Source organism: Dipodomys spectabilis, unplaced genomic scaffold (assembly GCF_019054845.1).
Source record: "Dipodomys spectabilis isolate Male_0828 unplaced genomic scaffold, ASM1905484v1 ptg000002l, whole genome shotgun sequence".
In the NCBI taxonomy this organism is placed as follows: Eukaryota; Metazoa; Chordata; class Mammalia; order Rodentia; family Heteromyidae; genus Dipodomys; species Dipodomys spectabilis.
In genome coordinates this window covers 44695776-44722765 of record NW_024870679.1, presented here as the reverse complement: position 1 = coordinate 44722765, position 26990 = coordinate 44695776, and the positions used below count along the sequence as shown (strand labels likewise).

Genomic DNA, 26990 nt, shown 5'->3' with positions numbered 1-26990 from the left:
GATGAAAACAAGGTTCAGAGAGGCTAACTGACTTGCCTAATCATTCCCAGCATGTGAAATTCAAAGCTGTGATTTGAACCCAAGTAATCCAGCTGCAAAGCCCATGCTCTTTGTCACTTAGGTCCATATTGCCTCCCTAAAGACCCTACCATAGCCCTCATGGCAAGTCTCACTTAGTGAAGAATGAAGCCACAGTTAGGCGTACCCTATTCATAGTGCAACACAGTCTTGGCACCTTAGATTTGCCCACTCATTAGATGCCAGCTGAATACTGTTGTTAAATTAAAGGATGGCAGGAGGCAATGCAGAAGGTAACGCTGAGGTTCCGAACCCCCACACGGCCCATTCCATGAATGTCCCAAAGTACCAGGAAAATGGGGTTCCTTTCTTTGATTAGCATATTCCTGGCTAGATTGTAAACAGTCATGGCCCCCTTTCTTCCCATCCCTCAGCTGAGAGTGGATCATCAGGGAGCAACCCCTTTCTGTCCAAAGATGCTGACATCAGGAAGCAAGCCATCAGGCTCTCTGGGAGTCCAAGTCCCCTCTGCTCCAGCCTCCAGCCAGCAGCCTGCCAGGGATGTTGCTAGAGGCAGACCCGTCCCTCTCCAGGAGCTTTGCCTTGGAGAGTTGTCAGGGAGCAGCAGACATCACAAACAGTGTCTCCTGTGTTGTCCTCCCTCAGTCTTAGAAGATAAAAATTAATTAGGAGATGAAAAAGGAGGCTTTTGAAAGTAGTTTGGCTGGGAAAATATGTAGGCAAAATGTAAAGAGTGGGGGGGAGGGGACACGCTCTATGCAGGAAGCTGGGCAGCTTTGAAGGGAGAGAATGTGGGAAGGCAGCTTCTGTAGGAATTCCTCCCTCTTTGCGTGGTAGGCCTGGGGAGCTCCACACAGGGAAGGCAGCCAAAGAAAGGGGTAGGAATGATGATGGAAGGGAGCTGAATCCCAGGCTCCTGGGATTTACACACCTGCCCCTGTAGAGGCCTTGGTGGCAAACATCTAACCTGGAAGGCACGTGGAGTGGTCCTCCTGCCTATCTCCTGGACCCAGCTATACAGCAGACTCGTTCCTGAATGCGCCCCAGACTCAGCTGCCAGCTCCTCATCCTCAGCCCTTGTAGCAGAAGAAAAGAGAGAGGGCTGAAATGCAGGGACTCAGCAACAATGGCTCAGACTTGCTCAGTGAAGTAGCACCTGTTTGACAAACAGGCCAGGAGGTGAGGATGCTGTCTCTATTGGGTGACCTGAGCCAAGTCATCACACTTCTTTTACACCTCAGTTTGCTCACTTGTATGATGTAGACACTGATTTCCATGCAGTGATTTGCCAGAGAAATCAGTGGGCTGATGCACAGCCAGTGCATCATCCAGGGCCACGGCTGTCACTGCCCCTAAGTTCCCTCCTCTGGAGGCAGATGACTTACCAAAACACACTGGAGAGGGGCCAGCCAGCAGTACCTGGCCATCTTCTTCCAGGTCTCTTTGACTGGACCTACTGGGCTCTGTGGGGGACTTTGGTTCCTCCTGTCATCTGGTGGTCATCTGTGGTCTCTGCCCGGAGGTGAGCAATGTGAGAAGAGTCTGGAAGTCTTGAAAATAGAAGAAATCTAGCAGGAGCAGGCACCTGAGCAGCAACAGGTAAAGGCTATATTGGCAAAAGTCAATAGGGAAGTCACTGAAAACTGCTAAGTTGAGCTGGTGCTGGTGGCTCATGCCTGTCATTCTAGCTATTCAGAAGGCTGGGATGAACATTGTAGTTTGAGGCCAGTCTGAGCAGAAAAGCTTGAGAGACTCTTCTAATTAACCAGAAGTGGAACTGTGGCTCAAGTGGTAATGCTAGCCTTGAATGAAAAAGCTAAGGGACAGCTCCCAGATCCTAAGTTCAAGCCCCATTACTAGCACAGAAGGAAAGAAGGAAAGGAGGGATGGAGGGAAAGAAGGAAGGATGGAAGAGGAAGGAAGGAAGGAAGGAAGGAAGGAAACTGTTAAGTCACTAGTCACTAAGACCCTCCCTGTGCCTTAGTTATCTGGTTGTGAGATGGTAAAATGGAAGGATTTATGTATAGAGTTTATGACAGTACCTGGCACACTCAGAACCATGGGCTTGCTAAGCATGTACTCTACCAGTTGAGCTATGTCTCCAGTCCTCTTTGCTTATTTTTGAGATTACACCTTGCTCTTATGCCCAGGCCAGTCAGGACAGCGATTCTATTTAAGTTTCCCATGTAGCTGAAATGACAGGCACATGCCACTACACCGAGCTTCTTGATTGAGTCAGGGGTCTTGACAATATTTTGCCCAGGCTGCTCTTGAACCACAAGCCTCCTGATCTCTGTCTCTTAAGTAGTTAGTGTTATAGGTATAAGCCAGTGGTACCTGACCTACTGTTAACTATCTTTCTATTTTCCTTTTTTTTTTTTCTTTTTTTCTTTTTTCGGTCGATCGTGGGGCTTGAACTCTGGGCTTGGGCGCTGTCCTTGCACTCTTCAGCCCAAGGCGAGTGCTATACTGCTTGAGCACAGCGTCACTTGAGGTTTTCTGGTGGTTTATTGGAGATTAGAGTCTCACGGGCTGGCTTTGAACAGCGACCCTCAGATCTCAGCTCCTGAGTAGCTAGGATTACAGGCATGAGCCACCAATGCCTGGCTCTGTTAACTATCTTTATTGTTTATTTTTGGAAACTGGAGATACACAAGCCTATCCATCCTGTAGACATTATTTGTGAAGCCTCTATTGCTTTTTATTTTTTTAATGTAGAGATGAGGATTTTTTAATTAGTTACAAGAATTTTGAAATTTGGAGGTTTTTGCTTTTAAAAAATTCACACATCCAGCCTCTTGAAAATGTGACTGATCTGGCATCCTTCAGCTGGCTCTCTTGCAGGGCAGCAGTTGCTGGGAGCTCAGAGGCAATGTCTGGCTCCATTTTCTAGATTCCCACCTAGCCTTCTCCAGCTCCTTCCCATACTGGGCCTGGCCCTATCAGCATTTACATTTTCTACTCCTAAGTATCATTAACTTTCTGTAGCTACTCTGCACAGTTTCTCTTTGGAGAGAATTAAGGAGCCTTACAGAGAAGCCTAATGTAGGCCACATACAGAGCTCAGGGACCTAGCTTTTGTGGTCATAGCACTTCCTCCAATCTTTCTCACAAAATGTTCACAGTAGCTCTATGCAGTAGATGTGTGTGTGTGCGCGTGCGCGCGCGCCAATACTAGGCTTGAACTCAGTGCCTAGGTGCTGTCAGCCTTTCCACTTAGGACTGGCACTCTACCATGGAACCACAGCTCCACTTCTAGCTTTTTGGTGGTTAATAGAATATGAGTATCAAGGACTTTCCTACATCTCCAACTGACTTCGAACACAATTCTCAGATCTCACCCTCATTAGTAGTTAAGGACTACAGGTGCAAGCCACTGGTGCCTAGCTTAGGCATTCTTAAAACTCCCATTTACAGTGGGAAGTGAGGTTCTGTTACCTGGGGTCACAAAGGAGCTTGCATTTGAACCCAGGTTAGTGTGACTCCAGAATCCATACAGTGGACCTGCCCCTTCCTGGTGCCTCTAACCTCCCTGCTGCAGAGGGTCAGCCATCTCCTCTGACAGGCCAGCTTCAGAAGTATCTGTGTGGCATCCAGTATGTTGCTGGGTGCTGTAACCACGGGCAGAGGCAAGGAACACACAGAAGCCTTCTGGTCACCGTGGAAATAACCCAACTGGAGTGATTAACGCCAGAGGTCACGGATGCAGTAGTCCCAAGACTGCACCGCCAGGGATGAGCAAGCTAATTAATTTGGGGAAAGACCTCCTTTCCAGTATGGAAAATACCCAAGGTCTCGCATGGAATCACACTGCAGCTGCCTCTGCGCACAAGATCCTTGGGATTCAGCTCCATTTGAAATATATACATACATATACATATATGTATATATATGGACTCATCTTGTGCAGAAATGTTAAATTCTGGAGCTTAAAAATCTTCACTTGGGGGACATCAATTTACTTCTTTGAGGAGGTTGGAATTGAAAGTCGTGAGCCTGAAACTTCCTTTCTTGCCAATTTTCCTGATTTAAAAATAAAGCTTCTCCAATCCTGGCAGATTGCCCTGTATTGGCTGCTCCAAATGATTCCATTAATTGATTTGGGTGACTGGCCTCAAAGTAGTCCTTATTAAGGTTCCACCAGAGCTGGGACAGGTGGCATGACACTGGAACTCTTAAGTAGGCAGGACTCCCTTCCCTGGGGAGGTTACCATAACTCAGGCCGGTGACAGATTCAGGTCTCTGGTGACCATGTCCATGATGATAGGAGAGAGGCTCTGGCTTTATCTCACAGTACCACAGACAGTCCAGAGGGGGCTTTTCAGTTTTATAACCCCCAAAATTGCTGAAGGGTAGGACTTAATGGGGAGCAGATGCAACTGAAAAGGGGACCAAGAGCTCAGGCAAGGACCATGGGAGGCCACATCAGAGAAGCAGGATTGCGTACCTTTCTGCCTAAAGGCTATGAAAGCGGTGAGCTTGGAGGAAAAAGAGTAAAGGTGGACAAAGTGATGATGGATATCTGGGGAGAAGAATGGATGGGTGGATGGAAGGATGGATGGATGGATGGATGGATGGAAGAAAGAGGTGGTAAAGAAGTAATAGGGGGAAAAAGACATAAAAGGGCAGATACATAGTTGGATAGTCAGTGGAATCAACTACTGGGTGGACAAGTATATTGAGTGGGACCATGACCAGATGAGGGAGGAATGAGAGGGATGAATGTATGCATGCATGATTCATGGATTAATGGGTAGATGCATTAGGAAATATAGGGATGGCCGTTTGCACCCCTGGTTCCCATGTCTGGAGAGAGGGATTTTGAAAGCAGAAGAGATAGGAACAAACAGCAAATATGGAACCAGAAACACTGAGGAAGAACAACATTCAGGTCACAATAACCAGAATATTCCGGATCTGGCAAGCATATGTATCTGGCAAAGCAGAAATGGTTGGACTTGGATAATTTGATTATAGCAATAGTTCAAGTTAATAATTATCTGAAAAAGCAACTATATCAAGAACAAAAATAGCTCATGAGAGTATGAAGGCAAGAGAGTGTATTAGTTATCTACTGCTGTATAACAAATCGCCCACAACTGAGTGTCTTAAAACAGCATCTTTCATTTCACAGTTTGAGGAGCAGGAACCCAGCAGAGCTGAGCTGCCTGCTTCAGCTCAGGACATCTCCTAAGGCTAGAAGCTGCAGGCTGGCGGCCAGCACTGCAGTCACCTCATGGCCTCGCTTCTAAACACATGGTTGAGGCTAGGACTCAGTTCCACCTCAGGTGATGGACTGAGGTTTAGTTCTTCACTGTTGACCAGATGCCATCCTCTGTGGGGATTGCAGGAGGCAGTTCACAACATGGCCTCATTTCCATTAGGAAAGAAGAGCCAGAGAGAACACAAACAAGCAAGATTAAGTCACAATTCCTTATAACTCACCTTAGAAGCAATGTCCCATCACTTTGGGGAGCAATTAAAAGCAAGCCAGTAGGTCTATCCCATGCTCAGGAGGAGGGGATGATAGAGCATGATAGCAGGAAGTAGGGAATCAGTAGGAGCATTGAAGAAACCAGGGATGGCAAAGAAACTGGCAGCAGGAGTATCATATTAGAAATTATCTGGAAAATAAGACACATGTGGCACTGGAGAAACTGGACATGAGAAAGCCTTTGGGGGAAGAGAAGCTGGTGGCAAACAAGGGCTCTAGGAGGTGCTGCTGCTAAGCACAAAAGCTGGGAGGCTGGTGCAGAGGAAGAAGGGTCACTGTGGGGGAGGCTGAGTAGCTGGAGCAGAGGTGACTGCAGGTAACCTCCCCAGGAGAGGCTGAGGACCGGGAGGACTGATGGAGCCCAGCAAGGCTTTGGGCACCTGAGGCCTTCATGCCTTTGGCTTTGGGGCAGGTGAATCTCCAGGCAGAGGAATGGCTGCCCCATTCCTTGCACCCAAAGGAGTTATTATGGGCACTCACCTGATCACCTCTCACATGAAATTCCAGTTAGTCCTGCCTTTGCTTTGAGGATCCGTCCTGACTTCCTCCCCTCATGCGAGGTCTCTAGGACCGATTGCAGAGGGCTCATCCCTTGGCAGAGGCAGAAAGTACATGTTCCTCCCAGGATCCCTTCCTCATTCCTGCTAGGCACAGCTTCTTCCTCACCCCCTGCACATCCCCCAAGCCTGTGCCAGCCTGTGGGATCACACCCATGCTGTCACGCACGTCAGAGCTGGGCTGGGTGCCAGCCAGACAGGCTAACATCACAGAAAGCCACAGCCAGACTGAGACAGAGCCCATACCATGGGGGAGGGGTGCTGCACAGCCCCCCACTTCCACAGACCGACTGGGACAGTGCCACCCCTGCTAGGAGAAGGCAGCTGGCACACACCAAGATGCCTCCTGAACGCCTTGTGCCCTGGCCTGTACGTTCTCCCTGGGCAGCCCTGGTCCGCCCTTCTGGTCCTGGTAATCTGTCTGCATCTCCCCAAGGGCAGCTGCTACCCACTAGACCTGGTCTTTGGAACGCTGGTTCTACCCATGCAAAGTACCATGGTCCCAGTCTGTGGGGCAGCCACAGGGGCTTACAAATTATATGTTCCAACTGCCCCCAGACTTTTCCACCTTTGCAAGCTCTGTTCTGCCTCTCTCAGTGCTGAAGTCAAACCTACCCATCAGTCTTCCCCTGACACCCAGACAAAATGAGGCTACTTTGCTGTAGAAAAAGGACCCAGGCCTACTGAGTTACAGTCATGAACTCAGGCACCAGAGGGCCTGGGCTTGGGGCCTAGCTTTGCCATGTAGAACTTAGTTAACCTCAGACAAGCCTCAACTTTCCCATCCATAAAATGAGGCTAATTCTAGCACCTGCCTCCTGTGATACTATGAGGGATCAAAGGATTAATGCAAGTAAGGCACACTTAGGTAAAGCCTGTACACACTGACTGTTTAATAGATGTTAGAGAAAATTTAACTTTTAAAAAGTCAGTCTTGGGGCTAGGAAGATGGCTCAGTGGTAGAGCACTTGCCTTGCATGCATGAGGCCCTGGGTTCGATTCCTCAGTACTCCATAAGCAAAAAGCCGGAAGTGGCACTGTGGCTCAAGTAGTAGAGAGCTACCCTTGAGCTGAAGAGCTGAGGGACAGCACCCAGCCCAGAGTTCAGGCCCCACGACCGGACCCCCCCAAAAAAAGTCAGTCTTTCCAGGTACCTGTGGCTCACATCTGTAATTCTAGCTACTCAGGAAACTGAGATTTCAGGATCAAGGTTAGAAACCAGCATGGGTAGAAAATTCCAAGAGACTCTTGTATAACTAATGAGCAAAAAGCCAGAAATGAAGGTATGGCTCAAGTGGTATAGCACCAGCCTTGAGAATAAAAGCCAAACAAGAACAGTCCTGAGTTCAAGTCCCAGTATCACACACACACACACACACACACATGTTGGTCTGAAAAATCACTTGTGCCAGGGCAAAGAATCTGGGTTTCCAAGAAGTGAGTCATTGTTGGAATCTCATCTTTACCGCTCTCCCTCAGTGTGCTTTGCCGCCCCTCCTCCCAGGGCGGGCCTCAGTTTCCACATCGGAGCAATAGGTGGCTCTCCTAAAGAATGCCAGCCGAGGTCAGTAACCCCAGCCTGGCTATGTGGACTTGCAAAACACATTTCCTGGGGGCCTCAGTAACCACATGGGCTTTCCCCTCTCTCTTGCTACCCAGAAATCTAAGATCTCCACCTTTGAGAAGATGTGGGCCTTCATGAGCAGCAAGCCCTCGGCGCTGGTGAAGAACAATGAGGAGGGCATTCAGCGGACACTAACAGCAGACTACGCACTGCTAATGGAGTCTACCACCATCGAGTATGTCACCCAGAGGAACTGTAATCTCACCCAGATCGGGGGCCTCATCGACTCCAAGGGCTACGGCATCGGCACCCCCATGGGTGAGCAGGGGCGCCAGTAGTGGGAGGGTGGCAGGACATGAAGAGGGGGTGGATGAGAGTGCCCTCATCGCCAGGCACACATGTGGTCCCCCACCTTGACCCATTGAACCTAAAACGGTGGTGCTTCCTCAGCCATAAGCACAGGGATGGAGCATACCAGAAGAGTCATGCTTTGCCCTAAGCAGTGACGGCTAGGACAAAAAGCATGGGGGTGTCGATTCTCTTCCTCACCCCACCCTGCTGGTTCAGCACCTTTTATGGAGACTGGCCCTCAGTGAACAGGACCTCCCACCAGGCCCCCTGCATAGATTTAGAGAAAGACCTCAGGGATAGGATCCTCCTCGCTAGGCGCTGACTGAGCGCTGACTGAGCTGACCCAGAGCGCTGGCTCTGCCCAGAGGCGTCCAAGAGGGCAAGAGGATGCCACCAACAGCCAGGGGTCCCCTCTCCCACTGCCAGGTTCTCCATACCGGGACAAGATCACCATCGCCATCCTGCAGCTGCAGGAGGAGGACAAGCTACACATCATGAAGGAGAAGTGGTGGCGGGGCAGTGGATGTCCTGAAGAGGACAACAAGGAGGCCAGCGCCCTGGGCATCCAGAAGATCGGTGGCATCTTCATTGTCCTGGCTGCCGGCCTGGTCCTGTCGGTGCTGGTGGCTGTGGGCGAATTTGTGTACAAGCTGCGAAAGACAGCAGAGCGAGAGCAGGTGAGGCCCAGCTGGGCTGCACAGGGGGAGGGAACCATGAGATTGGTTTGGTTTCCATCCTCCTATAGTCCGGGCACACTGTGACATGAGCCACCCTGTCTCCAGCCCCCTGGGAAGTCCTGCCAGCTCTACCTCGGTCCTGATGAAGCACATTTCCCACCACTGTTTCTCCACCCCAAGCCAAGTCGCCATTGCCACCAGCCTGGAGGCCACAACCTCCAAACTAGCCTCCTGGCCTCTACGCTTTCCAAAAGTAGCCTTTCAACCTCTGTGCTTCCCCACTGCCATCCACAAGTCGTACAGCAGCTGGTACCCTGTTTAAAACTTAACTCAAAAATATATTATCTCCTTTATTAAAAAAAAAAACCCAGGTTGATTGTTCAAGCTGGGTGATGGTAGCATTTGAGGTTCATTATACTCTTCTCACTACTTTTGCATATATTTAGAAATTTCCATAATCGAAAGTTTAAAAAGAAAAGAAGGAGAAGAAAAGAAAAGTTAAGAGGGCTGGCCCAGGCGTGCAGACAGTGGAACTAGGCTTTACCAGCCTGATTAATTCAAGTGTGGCTGGGCAGTAGTTCTGAGTCCCTGTAGCAAATTAGAACCATAGGGAGAGTTTTAAGTGCTAATGCCCTGGCCTCACTCCCAGACACTGTTTAATTGGCCTATGGTGGAGCCTGACTTTGGCATTTTTCAAGAAGCCTACGGTGTGGTTTAAATGCACACCTGAGCTGACAGACTTTAGGTCAGGGCATCACCCCTTCCAGAGAGATTCAAAGGGATCCAGGTCCAGTGTGGCAGGAGACTGCAAGTGGACTAATGGTGGAGGGCCCATTACAGCGGGAAGCTGCTACAGCTATCCAAATGAAATGGAGGTAGGCACAATGGCGCCTGTCTTTGATCCTAGCTACTCGGGAGGCAGAGATCATCGAGAGGATCATGGTTTGAAACCAGCCTTGGCAAAGGTTTTGGAGATTCCATCTGGAGTCTGATGGTAAATGCCTATCATCTCAGTTCTGCTGTAAGCATAAATAGGAGGTTCAAGGTCCAGACAGCCCAGGAAAACATGTGAGACCCTATTTGAAAAATAACTAAAGCAAAAAAGTTGGAGACATGACTCAGTGGTAGAGCACCTGCCTAGCAGGTGCAAGATCCTGAGTTCAAACCCCAGTACTCCCTAGAGGGTGGGGGAGGGAGAGAAGGGAAGGGAGAGAGGGAAGGGACAAGAGAGGGAGAGAGAAAAAGAAAAAGAAGGAAGAGAAGGGAAGGAGAGGAAGGAAGATTTTTTGGGTTGGAGATTGCTAGCCAATGAGCAAAAGCACTGAGTTCAAGTCCTGGTTTCAGACCTAAAAAATAAAGAGAAAAGAAAAGAAAGAAAGACTCTTTAGAATTCCCAGTTAGGATAGCACTGGACTCTAATTCCACCCAAAAGTCCATGGGAGGGACCTCCTTCCTTACTCTGCCCTGCCCTGTACAAACTGACCTTTTTAGACCACACCACAAGCATTTCTCTTCCTCACAGTCTTTTCATGTCCTGTTCTACTCATGTGTGAAGCTCTGCCCCCGTACACCATATTCTTGGTACCATCTGGTCACTCACTCAGGTTTTACCTCACATCACCCTGGCTGCTCCCGTCCGCAGCCTCTCTCTATCCCAGTTCACCGCCTTATTCTCTTACAGTGATCAATCATAGTTATCATTGCCTAGAATTATTTGTTTCTCTCACCTTTGTTCAGTTTCTGTCCCATCATACGACCACAGTTCCCTCAGGCTAGGATCAAATGCATAGCTCCAAACCTCACACCTTGGACAGTGCCAGGCAAATTGTAGAGTCTCCATAGATACTTACAGAATGTAAAAAGGCAGTCTGGAGGGTGGCGATAATTTGTATCTAGTAGGTAAGAAAAGAGTCCAGAAAAGGCCACAACTGGTAAGAGGCAGAGCTGGAATTTAAAGCCTTCCTGTGCTAATGTTCTGGCCTCACTGGGGAAGTTGGGTCATCACCCACCCCACTGCACTCCATACAAATGCAGGACAATATTTGCTGTCAAAGCCACCGCCGTCAGATACCTGTGACAACCTGCACATTTGCCATGCCTCTTGGCTACCTGCAAGGACCCGGTCCAGAAGGAGATTACTGCCACCAACAGCCCTGCAGGGACCTGCCTCCCAATTGCCCCCTTCACAAACATGCGCTGGGGTTTCCTCAGTGTCCCGTGGTTGGAATGAATGGGCTACCTATGTGTCCATAGTGTTTCTGGACTGTGACAGGTTCCTGCCCTAGAGTCCAGGGCAGGTAAATGAAGCTCATCAGACTTTTAACACACATGCCAATCAAAGCCTTGATGTGCTCATCTGTGAAAAGGGGAGAGATGAGAGATATTACTACCTGCCCTTTTTACTTTAGTCTCCAAACAAGCATGTGGGCTTTGCAATCATCTTTTAATGGGGATGGGGGGGAGAATGGGAGAGGAGCAGAGGGATGGTGAGGCAAAGGTATAGGGAAGACAGGATAGCCTCAGCACAGACTTTGGAGGAAAGAAGCTAGCAAAAGTTGAAGAAGCAGGAGCTACTCATGTGCCCCTTTTCCTCCTGCAGAGATCCTTCTGCAGCACTGTGGCCGATGAGATTCGTTTTTCTCTCACTTGCCAGCGTCGAGTCAAGCACAAACCACAGCCTCCCATGATGGTCAAGACAGACGCCGTCATTAACATGCACACATTCAATGACCGCCGGCTTCCGGGCAAGGACAGCATGACCTGCAGTACATCATTAGCCCCTGTGTTCCCCTAGGCACAGGGGAGGTGGGGACTGTAGGCCTGGCACAAAACAGAGCAGAGCAAAGGAGACCAGAAGGAACATCCCTAACCCAGACTGGGTTTGGGGACAGACCCACTGCCTGCATGTTGGGCCAGGAACCCTCTGTTCTTCACCTACCAGGAAACCCGCAGGCCCTCAGGCCAGCTTCTTGGGCTTCATTGTCTTCTTGTCTCTTCTGTGGGATTCTAAAGCTGCCAGCCAAGATAGCCAAGGCCAAAGGAAGCACATGCCTCTCTCAGGCCAAACTCACCCTCCCACCCCTCTACTCTCCTCCAGCATCAGACGTTTCTGCCAAGGCCCTGTAGAGGCCACAGAAAATGGGAGGCAGCTCTTATATTGCCACTTTATCCCCAAGAGCCCAGATCTCCTAGGGCTTGACTGAGACTAGAGGCACAAACCTTGGGCGCCTTAAGGATATTATAGTGTGGATCCCAATGGAAGCCAGGGGATGGCCAACCTATATTCCTTGGAAAAGGAAGACTTTAACCCCTTAGGGTCTATTCACATGGCCCTGATCTTTGGACATAGCTTCATCCATGATAGCTCCTTTAGGAGCTTGGGTATGGGAGAGAAGAGAATGCACAGATAGATGCCGCCATTTTAGATTCTTATGGACAATGCCTCAATGGCTCTCCTCTAGAAAGTCTTGAGGAATATAAATGGAGTGGTGACCACAGCAAATTCCCCTTCACTTTCTGGCCATAGGAGAGAAGACCTGTTAAATCCCTCACAAAGGATGCCCAAAGACTCCACTGATACTGGAAGCCCAGCAGAAGTACAGTAGATTCTAGGAAAATCCCCTGAGTCCTTGAGCCATGGACCTTATTTTGCTGGTTAACAAGCTGTTTTCTAAACCCTGTTGGCATGTTGGAACTTGAGCTCTTTGCCATCTATTCATCAGCAACTCCTCATTTTTATCCAGTTGAACTCGGCCTCCCTCTGTCATCCTAGAAAGAAGAGGAACCGAAATTGAAGTGAAAGTCACCCTCCTCAAAATAAGGGCCAATATCCTACTGTACAAGCTAGCATGGGGGAAAAATCCAGAGACGACCCAAAAAAATCTTCTGGACTTGCCAGACCTGAAGATATCCCCACCAAAAGAAAAAAAGCTTTAGGGACAAGATATCCCTAAATATCCTAGGGGGTAGCTGCAGAAGTCCCAAGGATGGGGAAGGGAGAAGCTGCCTCTGGAGAATTAACCAAAGACCCAACACAGAGACACAAGGCCGCCCTGGCCCCTTGTCTCTTGTCCGGAGCAGCTACAGCCTTATGAGGCTTAGGGAAGACAACAGAGGAGTGGCAGCAAACGGAGACCGGTGAGGGCAGGGCCAGATGACTCGTGGGTCCAGCTTGTTTCGATGAGTTCTCTGAAAGTCAAAGACTCACACATTCTTAGAAATGAATCAGACATGAAGGGTTAGGTACAAAGTGTCCTTAAAGAGAGCATGATAGGGCCAGCAGGTCTCCCACAGCCAAGGGTAAGGCTAATCTCTGAGCAGGGCTGGAAATTCTGGACAGAGAACCAGGGACCACTAGCCATCCCCTTTCCCTCTCTCTCCTGGTGCTGCTGAGAAGAGTGACATTTCCACTTCCAAGACCTTCTCAGCAGAGGTAAGGAGAGCAGAGCAGGAGAGCCGTTGGGCTCCTGTGATCCAGCCTGTTTCTCCTCCAGGCTGGGAACCACAAGACCCAACTCGCTGCCTCCCCAGGCCCCGCAGCTCTGATGGCTGTCTACACTGGAGCGGGGAGAAGGGGGCTTAGACATCCAGCAGACCCCAGTGCATGGAATGATAGGGAAAGCCATGTTGCCAGGAGGTAGGGTGTGCACATGCATGTGTATTTGTCTGAGTTTGTGTGAGTTTGGGGGGCTGAGAGTAAAGGACAGATATGGACTGTGTTATAGTCCAGAGCATGCAATAATAGGGGACTCCTTTGGGATCTGAGTGTGTGCGTGCACGTGTGTGTGTGTGTGAGAGAGAGAGAGAGAGAGAGAGAGAGAGCGCAAATTGGAGATGAGGGAGACAACTCTGAACCAGCAACAGAGCCCTATCTATGTAAAAACAGAAGAAGCCATGTTGTGATGGGGTTCTGGTGAGTTGATTCATGTATGTGTGCTTGTGTGTGTGTGTGTGTGTGTGTGTGTCTGTGTGCATTTGTTCAGTGAACAGTAGAGGGTGGAGGGCAGGATAAAACCTGCAGCATAGCCAAATATGTGCAAAAGGAGAAGCCATGTCACCAAGGAGTCCATCTGTGTGAGAGAGAGAGTGTGTGTGTGTGTGTGTGTGTGTGTGTGTGTGTGTGTGTGTGTGTGTGTGTGTGTGTGTGTGTGTGTATGGTGTATCTACATGGATGTATGCGTATGTGCCTAGCCAAGAGCAGAAAGAGAACAGAATCAGACTGTCTTGCTGCATGGGATAATGCATGTTGAATGTCAGGAGCTTTGTGGGATTGGAGTATGTATGTGTGTGCTCACATGTGTCAGTCACGCACATATGATTCAGCTCACAGTGGAAGCAGACATGGACAATCAGAAAGCAGGATGTCAGGGTCTGTTTGCATGCTTGTCTTGGAAAGGATCATTTGCCACAGATTTCCTGAGGTCATGTAGGGAGGGACACAGGAAGACAGCCAAGTGGAAGCAAAACTCATTGGGGGCTCATGGCTGCTGGCTCCTTGGTTATAGGCAGATTGTCCTGTTTAGAGGGACCTTTTTTTTTTTCCAACTCCTGGTAAGAGTTTGCTGTCACCTGTCATTAACCACTGTCCTATGTTGTCCAATAGAGTTCCATACTACATGTCCACATCATACTCAAGTTACACACATGTGCTTTTGTGCGTGACACTTTTATGAATGTGTCATGTTCTTTTGAGGCTATGCACATACATAGATTGTGATGGGAGAAGGAAAAGGAAGTGGCGTGAGATGGGAAGAGTTTCATGAAAGGAGTAAAGAACGGTGGGTCAACGAAAGTACGGTTTAACTAGGGAAGTCTCCACCAAGGTACTGGACTGGAATCATTTTTAGACTCCTGCAAGGATGAGAGATTGTATATGCCATGTGATCTCCCCTCCCACTGCTGCCTTACGCCTAGACATGAGGCTGATGTTCACACTCTGCCCAGTGTCCTGCGCTTGTCCTCAAGACCACCCTGCCTGTCTGAGCTGTCTCTCCAGGGCATTGAATTGATGCTCCAACTGTGAGATGGGAGGGAAGGAGGGCGAGAGAGGTGTTCCCAGTGCTCCTTGGGCCTAGAGACAGGGGCAGATCACATGGCATGGCATGCACAGGAGTGTGTGTATACACATGTGTGCATATGTGTGCACAGAGGCACTGAGGAGCAACAGGAAACATAAATACTGGTTTGGACAGAGCAAAAGCAACGTGCCTGAGCAGGCACCTGGCTGTCCCCTGTGGTCCTATATGCTAGTCCTGAACAGAAGAGCATGTCACCCACACATACACAGTGCCAGGGCTGGCCCTCCACCTGCTTCCTGGGACACACTGAGGAGCAACCATGTGGAGACCGCCCTTCCCCAGCCCCCACCAAGGCCCTGGGGTTTGGGGATAATGAGCCTCCTGACTGCCCCTTGATCTACTGCAGGTCTCTTGATCCCCTGAGGGAAAATGATCCCCTGACCAGTGAGCTGAACTCTGAGTCTCAGAGGCACAGGAGAACTATCCACTTTCGGTGCATTCTCCCAGCTGGAAAAGCACATCCAGGCTCCGGCTGCAGGCCGCAGCACAGGACGTCACCAACCCTGGCCCAGGATGGGGCCGGGGTTCCAAAGAAGTTAGGCATGGCTTCCCCTCCTTAAATCCTGAGGATGGAAAGGCAGAAGTCAGACCCAGGCACGCATTCACCAAGAACCAGAATACAGAATATCCCTTCCTGCCTTCTTTCCTAGAAGGCAGGGGACAGGAGGTAGCCACTACTTCCTCACTCAACCTGAAGTTGATCCCTCCCTGAGTCAGCCCTGCCATCTGCACCAGCATCAGAGAACAGGCTTGTCCGGGTCTGGAATTGTCCGTGTGAATACCCAGCTGAAAAAAAAGGGCCCAGCTGTATGAACCAGACCAGCCCCACCGACAGATGCAAGAAACAGGCCCATAGCCCTATGGATGGGTCTCTGGATTGGACACATCTGGAAGTCCTAGGTCAGGAGAACACATCTGGGATGGGCTGAAGCAGTTAGCTACTATGGAAGGAAGGCTCCTTCCCTTCATCCCCATGCCAGTTTGAATCAAGTTCTCATTCCTGTCCTGGATTTGTCCTAGAGTTAAAATTGTAGAGCTGAGGTGGTATGTGAAGTCACAGAAATGTTTTAGGTAGAAGGTTAATGTTTTGTACTATATATATATATATATATATATGAATGTAATATATATGCTGTATATATATATATACATATATGCACAGTGTATATATGTCCCATACTCCCTGTGTATACAACCCTTTCCCGCACGTCTGCACACAGAGTGTTCAGAACCCAGCCAGTCTGGGTGGGAACTTGATGAGAGACACATGGGGAGGGAGGGTACCACAGCAAGGTCCAAAACAGAGGTTGCAGTGCTCTCAGGTTGGGGCAGGCCGACAGCATGTGAGGCTGGAAGATGGGAGGTGGGACCTTGTCTCCTGGAAGTGGTCTGTGGCAGGAAGGGGGAGGTGGGGGGAAGATTGGCTGGGAAGTAGAATTGAGCAGTGCTTCACCCCTGTGCCAACATCACAGTCTCAACCCAGGGCAATCGGGGGAGCTGGGACCGAGGGGGCCGCCCCCAGGTCTGTTCACATCCCTGCCTGCGGAGTTCAACGGATAGGTGTCAGGCTTTGCCTGCAGTGCAGTCTAGGAGGCAGGGTGATTCCTGAAGGTGGCCGCAGCTTCAGCTTCTCACCCCTCTCAAAGGTGCCCACAGCACATGCTTGTGCAAAACACTTTCTGAAGAGAAAGGCCCAAGGGCATTGCCGGTATGCCATGCCACACCCCGTGACCTAGCTATCATCCGACTCTCATTCCCCTGCTTTCTACAACAGGGAACCTCCAATTACCCCTGCCTCCTGTTTGCGTGTTTTCTAGATCAAAACTCTTGAGGCCTCAAGTCAGAAGGAAGCAGCTATGGACTTGGTAAGATGCCAGCAATGAGCCTGTCCCACCTCAGATGCCCTGCCCAATTTATCTGACCCAGAGACCAGTTGAATCAAGAGAGGCAAAAGAGGAGAGGCAAGCAGGACATTCCTGGCCTGGCCCAGTCCAGTGTCATGTGTCTGTCCCTCTCCCCTGCTGTGTCTTTGCAGAGCGGTAGGCAGAAAGCTGCTGGGAGGCCTCACGGGCCTCCTTCCCTGCCCTCTCCCTGCAAGTCCCGTCCTTTAGCTCCTTCATGGGTCCGAACATCTCTGGAGCATGCAGGGGAGAAAAGTTCTGGACCAGGCTTTGCTTTGTGTGGTCTGCAGCCTGCCTCCTGCTTTAGCCCCAAGCATCAGGCCATCTGTACTTAACCCCAGGTAGGCCTCTGGGACCCTGGCCATGCCTTGCATCTGAATCCAGCCCCTGAGAAGGGTCGGGTCCTGGCTCCACAGGGACCAGAGGTCTCCAGGGGCCCTCATGCCACTGTGCTCCGAAACCCCAGCCCACCTCTGCCTGGGCCTGTTTCCTGGCTGGACCTCCGTGAGGGGGAACCTCAGTTCCCAGCCCCTGGGCTGAGCTCCCGCCCCCCCCCCAAAAAAAAACAGCACCATGGGCTTCTGAGAGCCCTGGGCTGTCCTACCACCCAGACCAGAGTGCCTGGACACCCCCCCACACACTCCCATCCGACACGGTTCCCACACACTGGTCTCTGGGCCATTCAGGGGATGCCCTTTGTGGACATGCAGAATTTCTATGAATATAGTTTTTTGTAAACATTTTGTAACAATTTGGGTTTCATAGTAACTGTGTTACTTGCCAATCATTCTAGGCTGATGTAAATAAATTTCCAAACAAATCTGATTATTTTCCTTTTTAAGACACTGTGATATATCCAAGTGCACAGTTTGCTGTATGAAGTAATATGGTTTTAAATTTTAAATAAAGAAATGTTTCTAGAAAACACGTACCCCCTCCCGTGAGGTGTGTGTGATGTTTCTCATCTCTCCTTAGACCTGCAGGTGCTGGGCAGTTCACTTGAGTGCCTTTCCCCACACTAGTGTGGCAGTGTCCCGGGCAGGAAAGCCCAGTGATGGACAGGTGGGTGGCTCCGGCCCAAGCTTCTGATGTGGAGATTGTCTGGCCTCTATTTTTCCCTCTTTCATTTTTTTTCTTTCATGCTGGTAATGGGGCTTGAACTTGGAGCCTTACATTCTCACTTGGCTTTTTTTGCCAGATATGGCTCCATTTGCAGAGCACCAGCCTTGAGGAAAAAAAAAAGGTAGGCAAGAGCAAGAGGCCCTGAGTTCAAGCCCCAGTCCTGGCACAAAAGAAAAAAAATGGGGAGATGTTCTGCAGACATGCTGCAGGGTGTTTCCTAGAGATGCACACCTTCCTGGCAGCCCAGCACTCCTGCTAGCCCACCTTGCACAGGGGAAGACAATCTATACCCTGAGTGTTTACTCGGTTTCCATTCTCCCTATTCATCGGGCTGTTTTGTTTGTTTGCTTTTGGGAGTTGTTTTTTACGTCATTCAGTGATACTTGTTAGTACACCGCGAGGAAGGATTTATTCAGGACCATTGCAATAGATGCAGGGGAAACTATAATGACTTCTTGCAACAGGGCTCACTGAAATATGGAAGGGGCATGTGGGAAATTACTGCTAAGGAGTGGGTAGGGTGTCAGTGAATGGAAAATGGCTAAGAGGACACGGTGGATGTGAGGAAGATTCTGGCTAAATCAACCTAAAGACAAGCCAAGGAGGTCAGAGAGCACCTGGCTGAAGGTGGAGGTTGAAGAACTTGATCAGCTATCAAGGCTGGAAGCTCCTGCCAACCTGACTTAGCTAGGCTCTTTACGAAACCTGATTTTACAAGGAGCCTTTGCCAATGGGCCTAGCGGAAGATCCAGAAGCCTGACTACAGTTTGGCCAAACGAAAACTTTGTCGTGGCCAAAGCTTCCTTCAGGGGATCAAGATGTCCAGACTTCATCTGGAACACCAGTCAGAAGGAAGGAATGTGGCAAGGACACCTGACTTCTACCAGCTAGGGAAGTAGCCCCCTTTGTCTGTTGTCATCATTATTATTTCTGCATCCAAGCTCTCACTGCAGAGCCCGGCTTACTTGGAGGTGATGGGTCAAGTGTGAGGCCGACTTAGGTTTTTTCTTTTATGGCCTGTCCATCCAGGGAGTCCCATCCCAGAAGAACCTCTTCCTATGACTTTGGACTTCTCATCCACTCAGAACACAAAGGTCTGAGACCTAATGAGCTGGCTCCTGCTTCCCACAAGCCCCACCTTCAAGGGCAGGAACCTGCCCTCTCTCTAGTCATCTCCCAGCAGCAGCTAGGACAAAAGACAGACACTCTTAATGTCAAACCACTTTCACCTCAATTTAAGCAGGTAAACTTAGACAGTTCACAAGCCTTAGTTTACCTATTTGTGTCATGGGGATGCCTATTTTGGCTACCTCCAGGCCCTCACAGAAGAGTCCTGTGAAAGCAGGTTTTATGTGAGCTCAGACTCCCTTTCCTTCCTTCCTTCCTTCCTTCCTTCCTTCCTTCCTTCCTTCCTTCCTTCCTTCCTTCCTTCCTTCCTTCCTTCCTTCCTTCCTGCTGCTCATCCAGGTGTAAGCCAAAGGAGAGGAGGAGGTGAGGATAGGGGCACTCAGAGGCTGTAGGCAGCTGTGCTAAGAGGCAGTCAGGGCTAGGGTCCATGGCTCCCCTGGGGCTGTGATAGCACTTCCTTGGGAAACAGCAGCCGAGTGTTTAAGAAGCATCTGTCATTATGAAAACAAAGATGCCAGGCCATTTTTTCTTTTACTATTTTTTACTGCGATTTCATTATCTTATGCAAATGAAGCTGCTGATGAAGCCTTTCTGCAGGGTGGCCCATGCTGGAACCAGCTCCACCAAGGGGATTTATTGCCTGCCTGGGCCTCCAGACAGGATCTGGGATGAAGAAACCCCATGGAGATGGCTTCCGGAGCAGCAGCCTCAGCGTGGAACACTCAGCTCCTCTCCAGACCAGCCCTGTCCCAGGAGTTCCCCAGCCCTTACTTCAAAGGCCCAGTGGCTCAGGCCAATTCCCAATTCTCCAATAGTTGGAGCCCTTTGAAGACTGAGATGCCAGGACCCAATAGGATATGGGAGAAAGGAAATACATTAGAGACTTCATTCACATCAGGCCCAAGAGTGCTAAGAGGAAGTATTTTCCTTTTAGTTTGGGACTCTTCTCCCCAGACTTGAATACAAGGGGAAATGGGTAGCAGGGATACCATATGACAAAGCCAAGGCAGCCAGGAAAAGGGGCAGCTCCCTGTGATGAAGAGGGACTTCATCTAATGGGATCAAGAGCTCTGGGAGTCAGTACAAGTTGTGCCACTCCACAGTTCCCATCCCAAAGTGAGGGGGCTGGACAATGTGGGCTCTGGTCCTGACAATCTCTGGTTTAGAGCTAGTCCTTAGAGGTAGTCAGTCCGGGTGTTTATAGTATGCCACAAAGTGGCAGTGTGGGCCCTGGGGTAAGACAAAGCCCCAGACAGAGGCAAGCATGTAGTGACAGTGGGAGGTTGTGCAACTTGCATGGAAGGGGTAAGGGTAGAAGATACATGCAAAACAGCACAGCTCGGCCGTGACCCATTTTACCAAAGAAGAAACAGGCTCAGAGAGACCACATACTTGCCCAAGTTCAGTGAGTAGGTCCAGAACAGAGTTTAATCCAGAGTTTAATCAAGAAACCAACAATGCTTAAGCACTTCCTGGCCTTTAGTACTGCTCACAAAGGCCCTTGCCATCTCTGTGGCTTCAGGCCAGCTCCCAGGCCATTTTCTCCCCAGTGCAAAGTATGCTAACAAAGTATGCCTCCCAGTGAGTCCTGCAGCTCTCAGATCTGAGAGATACTCCTGCAGAAAGCTGCAGGCCTTTCCTTACTTTGAGTTTACAGTGAAGACCAGCTTCTCTCTGTATTAGTCTGCTTTTCATTACCATAACAAATTCCCAAGCCGGAGTAACTTATAAAGAAAAGAGGTTTAGCACCAGTGGACTTACACCTACTGTAATACTAGCTACTCAGGTTGAGAGCTGAGGATCCAAGTTTTTAAACTTTAGCCAGCCAGGGCAGCAAAGTTTATGAGACTCTTATCTTCAAAGTACTAGAAGAAAAAGCCAGAAGTGGAGCTATACTGACTTAGGGGACCACCTCCCAATATCAGCACTAAAAACTAAACTCCCACTGCATGATCCTTGCAGGACATGCTTCAAGTACACACGAACCACAGCACTCTCCTTCCCCACAACTCAGATGCGGGTCATTGGGACTTCTCTAAACTCTGGCAATGCATCCTCTGGGACAGGAGCAGAGCCTGGGGTATGGGAGGGTGAGGCCTTTCCTCTGCCAGGAGTTCCCATCCAGCTTCATAGGCCCAGGGGAGCAGTGGTGAGATCCAAGATGCAGAAAAGGTAACGTTTCTCATCCCCACTCTCCTGTAGGTAGGGATGATGTCATTGGCTCTCTGTCTTCTTCTATGACCCAGACCGCCAATTCTTCCCTGCAAGGTGCAAGGGACAGCCCCCTCTGCTCTGAGGACCGAAAGCTCCAGACAGTTCAAGGAGGACCTGTCGTTAACAATAATAAAAGCCAAGTAGCAGTAGCTCATGCCTGTATTCCTAGTTACTCAGGAGGCTGAGATCTGAGAATCAAGGTTCAAAGCCAGCCAGGGGAAGAACAAATGTCCATGAGACTCTTATCTCCAATGAACCATCAAAACCCAGAAGTGGGCTATTGGCTCAAGTTGTAGAGTACTGGCCTTGAGCAAAAGAGCTCAAGGATAGTGCCAGGCCCTGAGTTCAAGCCCCAGGGCTGGAAGAAGAAGAAGAAGGGAGGAAAAACAGTAAGTGCAGCTAGTTGAGCAACAACTCTGAATGTGAAAGTACGCCCCGCTCCCCACCTGCCTCAACCCTCTGGATTCTCACCAGAGCCCTATGAGCTAGGAGATGCCATTCCCATATTGCAGATGTTAGAAACAGTGAGAGGGGAGGAATTACTCACTCACAAACACCTAGCAAGCAGCAGAATGAAACTTCTGTGTCACAGAGTTGGTAAATGAGCGAATGAAGGAAAACAGTAAATATCAATGCTGTTTATAGGCACTGGGGAACTTCTTGGCTTATAGGAGGATTAAAAAAATCCAAACTTGATTAGACCAAAAAATGAGAATTACTAATTACAGTCACTCACAGGAACGACCTACCATTTATGCCTAATTGCAGTGCAGTCCAATAACAATTATGCACATCAATAAATGTGTCAGATTAATTTGGTTGTAAGTTTTATTTGATCACAACACTAAACCCCATTGGTGGTTGCTCAGAGTTGGGAGGTTGCAGCCATCCTGACTGGGACTCCTGCTCATTTCCGGCTAGATGAGGAAGAGTGTTGGGGCTGGAAAGGAAGTGGAAGAGGGGTAAGGAAGTGCCTCCTCGTTCCTCTACTGCAGCCTGCCTGTCCGGGCAAGCTCCGGAGAGTTTTAGGCAGGGGGTCTCCACAGGGCGTGCACAACGCATTGCAAGCGTTCCCTCCCTTCCCCAATGCCAAAGGCAGCTTCCTAATTAGAACATTCATAACCCTCAGCATCTGCTCCAAGAGAATTCAGCTGCTCTAAGATGGAGAAGTCTATTAACTTTATTGCACAAAACGTCGGACGTGCTTTTAGACAGAGGATCACTGCCAAGTGAGATAAACTGCCTGGACCTGCCAGAGGGATGGGTCAGAACTTTCTGAAGTCCTCAGCTGAATCCCCAGGACTCTCTTCTCCTTCCGTCCAATGCCATGGGTGGTACTTGTGTCACTCGGGGAGACTGATGCCCGGGAAATGGTGGCTTTCAAATTTAAGTGCATCCCAACCACCAAGCCTTCCCTGGGCAGACCCGCAGCCTGCTGGATTGTCAGCCCCACATGACTCCATCTGATTCCCAGAATGCATTGCTACACCCACCGATAGCTGGGCAGCTTGTTCCTGTATCAGCAGGAGTTGGATGAGCTGGTGTCACCAGAAGCAACAGAGTCTGTGACTCAGAACAGACTTGGGAATCAGAATCAGATATTCCCAGTGCTGAAGCTCAGCTTCACAGCTTAGGATGGACGATGTGATCTTGCAAAAGAAAAAGGAAAAAAAAAAAAAAAGATGTCATATCCAGAGGCTATTCTTTAAAAAAAAAAAAAAAAAAGAGGAACAAAAACAAATGGGCTAATGCCACCTCTAGGAGAACTCAGTGAGCAACGCCTGACCTGAACGAGTCATGATAAATGACCGCAGCCAGGCTCTAGTGCGGAAACCAGGCGAGAGACATCCATGACACGTTCGGGGAGAACATGTTCAGCTTCAGTTTCCTCATCTGTAAAATGGGACTGATCCTCTCTGGCCTGGTTTTCCTCACAGGAGAGTCGATTACTGCTCCAGTTACTGAGGGTAGCAACCACAGTCTATTATTCCCCAGGGCGTGCCCAGCTCGCGGCTGGCTGCCGGTTGAGTGGTCCTTCCCCAGCTTCCTAACCTAGAATCTGTCTCTGTCTGAGCACCAGGCCCTCCCACCTCCTCCTGGGCAATCCAGGTCCCCCTGGGGAGCAGCCGTGAACTTCTACTCCTGAGTATCTCCCCAAGTGGGCCTCCCAGACCTCCCTTCTCTGACTCAGATTCCTGCTTAATATGAATAATTAGCAGAAACACTCCAAGGGGGAGGCACAGCCACAGCAATCGACCCCAGTGATTCCAAGCCTCGGGGAGAGCCCAATTTTGCTCCAATCCGGGTGCTGTAAATTCCCATCAAGCTAAGAAAATATAGTGCAATTTAGAAACACTGATACGGCAATAAAACACAGATCTCCGGCAAATGGAATTCGGCAACATCTAAAAATGGAGCCATACATTACTCGGCCTGCGAACTCCCTGCGGGGACGTGATGCTGGGAGAGGCTGGGGGAGCTTTATGTTCCAGTGGTTCTTTCTTCTCTGGATGAAGGCAGGGCTCACCCACAGCCTGTCCCGTAGTCTTCTCAAGCACCAAGACCCAGAGAGGGATCTAAAGACAGTTCCCCAAGGAGAGAGGACCCGAGGCTACCCTCTGTCACCCAGGACAAGCATTCATGGAAGGAAAGGGAAGGGAGGGAGGGAAAAGAATTTCTATATGCTTGTTGGTCCTCACATGTGACTTTTGAGTGACGTGATTGTTTATACTTAGCAGATGAAGAGATGTACAATCAAGACTTGCTCAAGGTCACTTCTGGAAAAGTAGTAAAAGCTAGATTTGAACTCACCTCTCTCTCTCTCTCTCTCTCTCTCTGATTCTTTCAAGCCTACATTCTCTTTCGTGCAGTTCAGGACCCAGTCTTTGGCACTGCAAAGGTCAAAACTAAGCCAAACACTGCTGTTCACTACCTTCTGGGCAGCCAGCCAGCCTTGCGGTATGGACCACAGCATGCAGATGCAGCACTCTGCATCCAGGACCACTGACCTGGGTGAAGAGCCCTATCTTTAACCCCCAGAGAGAGGTGTTTCAATGCAGACTTCTACTTCCTGCAGAGAAGACCAGGGATGGGGCCTCTTAAGGATAATGGAGTTGATTCTGGTGCAGGGTGATATATAAGGATCTAACTTTAGTTTTCTAAAGTTTAACCAGTTTTATCAGCACCATTTACTGAAGAGGCTGCTTTCTTCCATTCTATTTTTTTGGCTCCCTTATTGAAGATTAGATGGCTATAGGTCTGTGGGTTCATTTCTGGGTCTTCAGTTCTATTCCATTGGTCCTCAGGTCTGTTCTTGTGCCAGTACCAAGCTGTTTTGATTACTATGGCTTTGTAGTAATGTTTGAAGTTTAGTATTGATTCCTCCAGCACTGTTCTTTCTGCTTAGGATTGTTTTTGCTATTTGGGGTCTTTTATTGTTCCATAGGAAATTTTGGATTGCTTCTTTTATTTCATTTAAGAATGAGGTTGGGCTATTGATGGGATATTGCCATTTTCACGATGTCAGTCCTCCCAATCCAGGAGCATGGGAAGTTTTTCCACTTCCTTAGTTCTGCTTTAATATTTTCAGGTTTTTAAAGTTTTCATTATAGAGGTCATTCACTTCTTTAGTTAACTCCTAGGTATTTTATTTTTTGTGGGGAGTTGTTTTGCAAAAGTTTTTGTTTTGTTTGCAAAAGGAGTTTTGTTTGCAAAAGGAGTTGTTTTCTTGATTTCAGCCTCGCTCTTCTTGTTATTGGCTTACAGAAAAGCCATTGATTTTTGAGGGTTGATTTTATACCCTGCTTCTTTGCCAAAGTTTCAGATTAGCTCAAGTAAGTGGAGTCAAAGTCAAAGCAGACACCCGGAAAACAATACAGGAAGGAATAGGAGAAACTCCAGGGCTCCTTGGCCCAGGCCAAAATTTTCTTTACCCAGAAACACAACAAATTAAAGAAAGGTTGAACAAATGAGATTCATTAAACTGCAGAGCTTCTGCATGGAAAAGGATATACCTAGCAAAATCAATAGAAAGCCCACAGGTTGGGAAAAGATCTTCACTAGCCATACAACAGACAAGGGCCTCATATCTAAATTATACTTTGAACTCAAAAAATTAAATCCTCCAAAAACAAATCCTCAAAGAAACAAGTGCCCCATTAATAAGTGAGCTAAAGACTTAAAGAGAGACTTGTCTGAAGAGGAAATAAGAATGGCCAATAGACACATGAAGAAACCCTACTGCACTGTTGGTGGGAGTGTAAAGTTGTTCAACCACTCTGGAAAGCAGTATGGAGGTTCCTCAGAAAACTACACAAAGAGCTCCCCTATGACCCAGAAATCCCACTTCTGGGCATTTACCCCAATGATCACAAACAAGGTCATATTAAAGCTACCAGCACAACCATGTTTATCACAGCATTATTCACCATAGCTAAGATATGGAACCAAATCAGATGCCCCTCAGTAGATGAATGGATCAAAAAAAAAAAGTGAGATATATGGAGGCGCATAGAATCCATGCATATATATATATACATATATATATATGTATATATATACATGTACATATATACATGTATATACATGGATTTTATATATATATGTATATATATATACATGGATTTTATATATATATGTATATATATATACATGGATTTTATATATATATGTATATATATATATATATATACATATATATATATGGATTCTATGCGCCTTCATCAGAAAGAATGGCACTGCCCCCATTTGTTAGGAAATGGAAAGACTTGGGAAAAAAACCATATGAAGTGAAATAAGCCAGACCCAAAGAAATATAGTTCCCATGGTTTCCCTTATTCACAATAATTAGTATATGTCTAGGATAATCTTACCAGATGAGCAGAAAAGTTCAAAAGCCATGTACATGTGACCACATAAGATGATGCTAAGCAAAATGATATGGACCCAAGAGTTTTTTTCTTTGTTGTTATTGCTTTAAATGTGCTATGTGACTTTTTGTTTCTTTTGTGTGTTCTTCCTCCTATGTTATATCTCTGTTGTCACTGTATTTGATTTTGGTACCCTGCATCTAATTTGAGGAGTGGATGGGGAATAACAAAATGCTGAAACAAGGACACTGGACGACCCCTTGCAACAATGAAACTCACAAGATACTACGTTGGAAATGAATTTTACAAATTTTGGGGGGGAAGGATAGTTGGAGAAAAACAAAGGAGAGGGTAACAATGCCCGACAAGAAATGTACTCATTGCCTTATGGATGTAACTATCTTCTCTGTACAGCATCTTTACAAGAAAATAAAATAGGAGGAGGAGGAGGAGGGGGAGGAAGAAGAAGAAGAAAGAAGCTGAGCATTGAGGGGATGAGTTTTTGGATGACTAGGGGCAGATGCGCACACACACACACACACACACACACACACACACACACACATCCCACTAAACCCAATACACATCAGGTGCTATTATGTAGGATTATAATCCTAGCTATGTGGAAAGTGAAGAGCAGGAGATTGTGGTGGCATGTGACTGTCATCCATGATTCAGGGAAGTACAAGTGAAATGCTCACAGCCCAGGCCTGGGCATAAATTGAGACCGTTTTGAAAATAACAAGTGGAAAAGGGACTGGAGGCATGGCTCAAGTTGTAGAGTGTCTGTCTAGCAAGCATGAAGCCCTGAGTCAACCCCCAGTACCTTATCATCAGCCAGGCCACCCTCCTTTAATGGCTCCATCTCACCCCTCATTCATGAGTGTGCACAGGTGTACACATACACCACCTCAGTCAACATTCACACTTTCGTTCTGGCTGGTGCCCTCTCCAGGACTAGGAGCTCCACAGAGCAGAGGCAAGCATGCCTGTGGCCC

At 48.5% G+C, this 26990-nt stretch overlaps 1 protein-coding gene across 1 annotated transcript in view; it reads left to right on the top strand.

Annotated features, from left to right (window-relative positions):
- Positions 1–11476, top strand: part of Grik3 (glutamate ionotropic receptor kainate type subunit 3) — a 210013-nt gene extending 198537 nt beyond the window's left edge. Inside the window, exons 14-16 of the mRNA XM_042680904.1 lie at positions 7750–7972; positions 8432–8682; positions 11282–11476. Of these exons, the coding sequence (XP_042536838.1) occupies positions 7750–7972; positions 8432–8682; positions 11282–11476 (669 nt within the window). The remainder of the gene's footprint in view (positions 1–7749; positions 7973–8431; positions 8683–11281) is intronic.
- The last annotated feature ends 15514 nt before the right edge of the window (positions 11477–26990 follow it).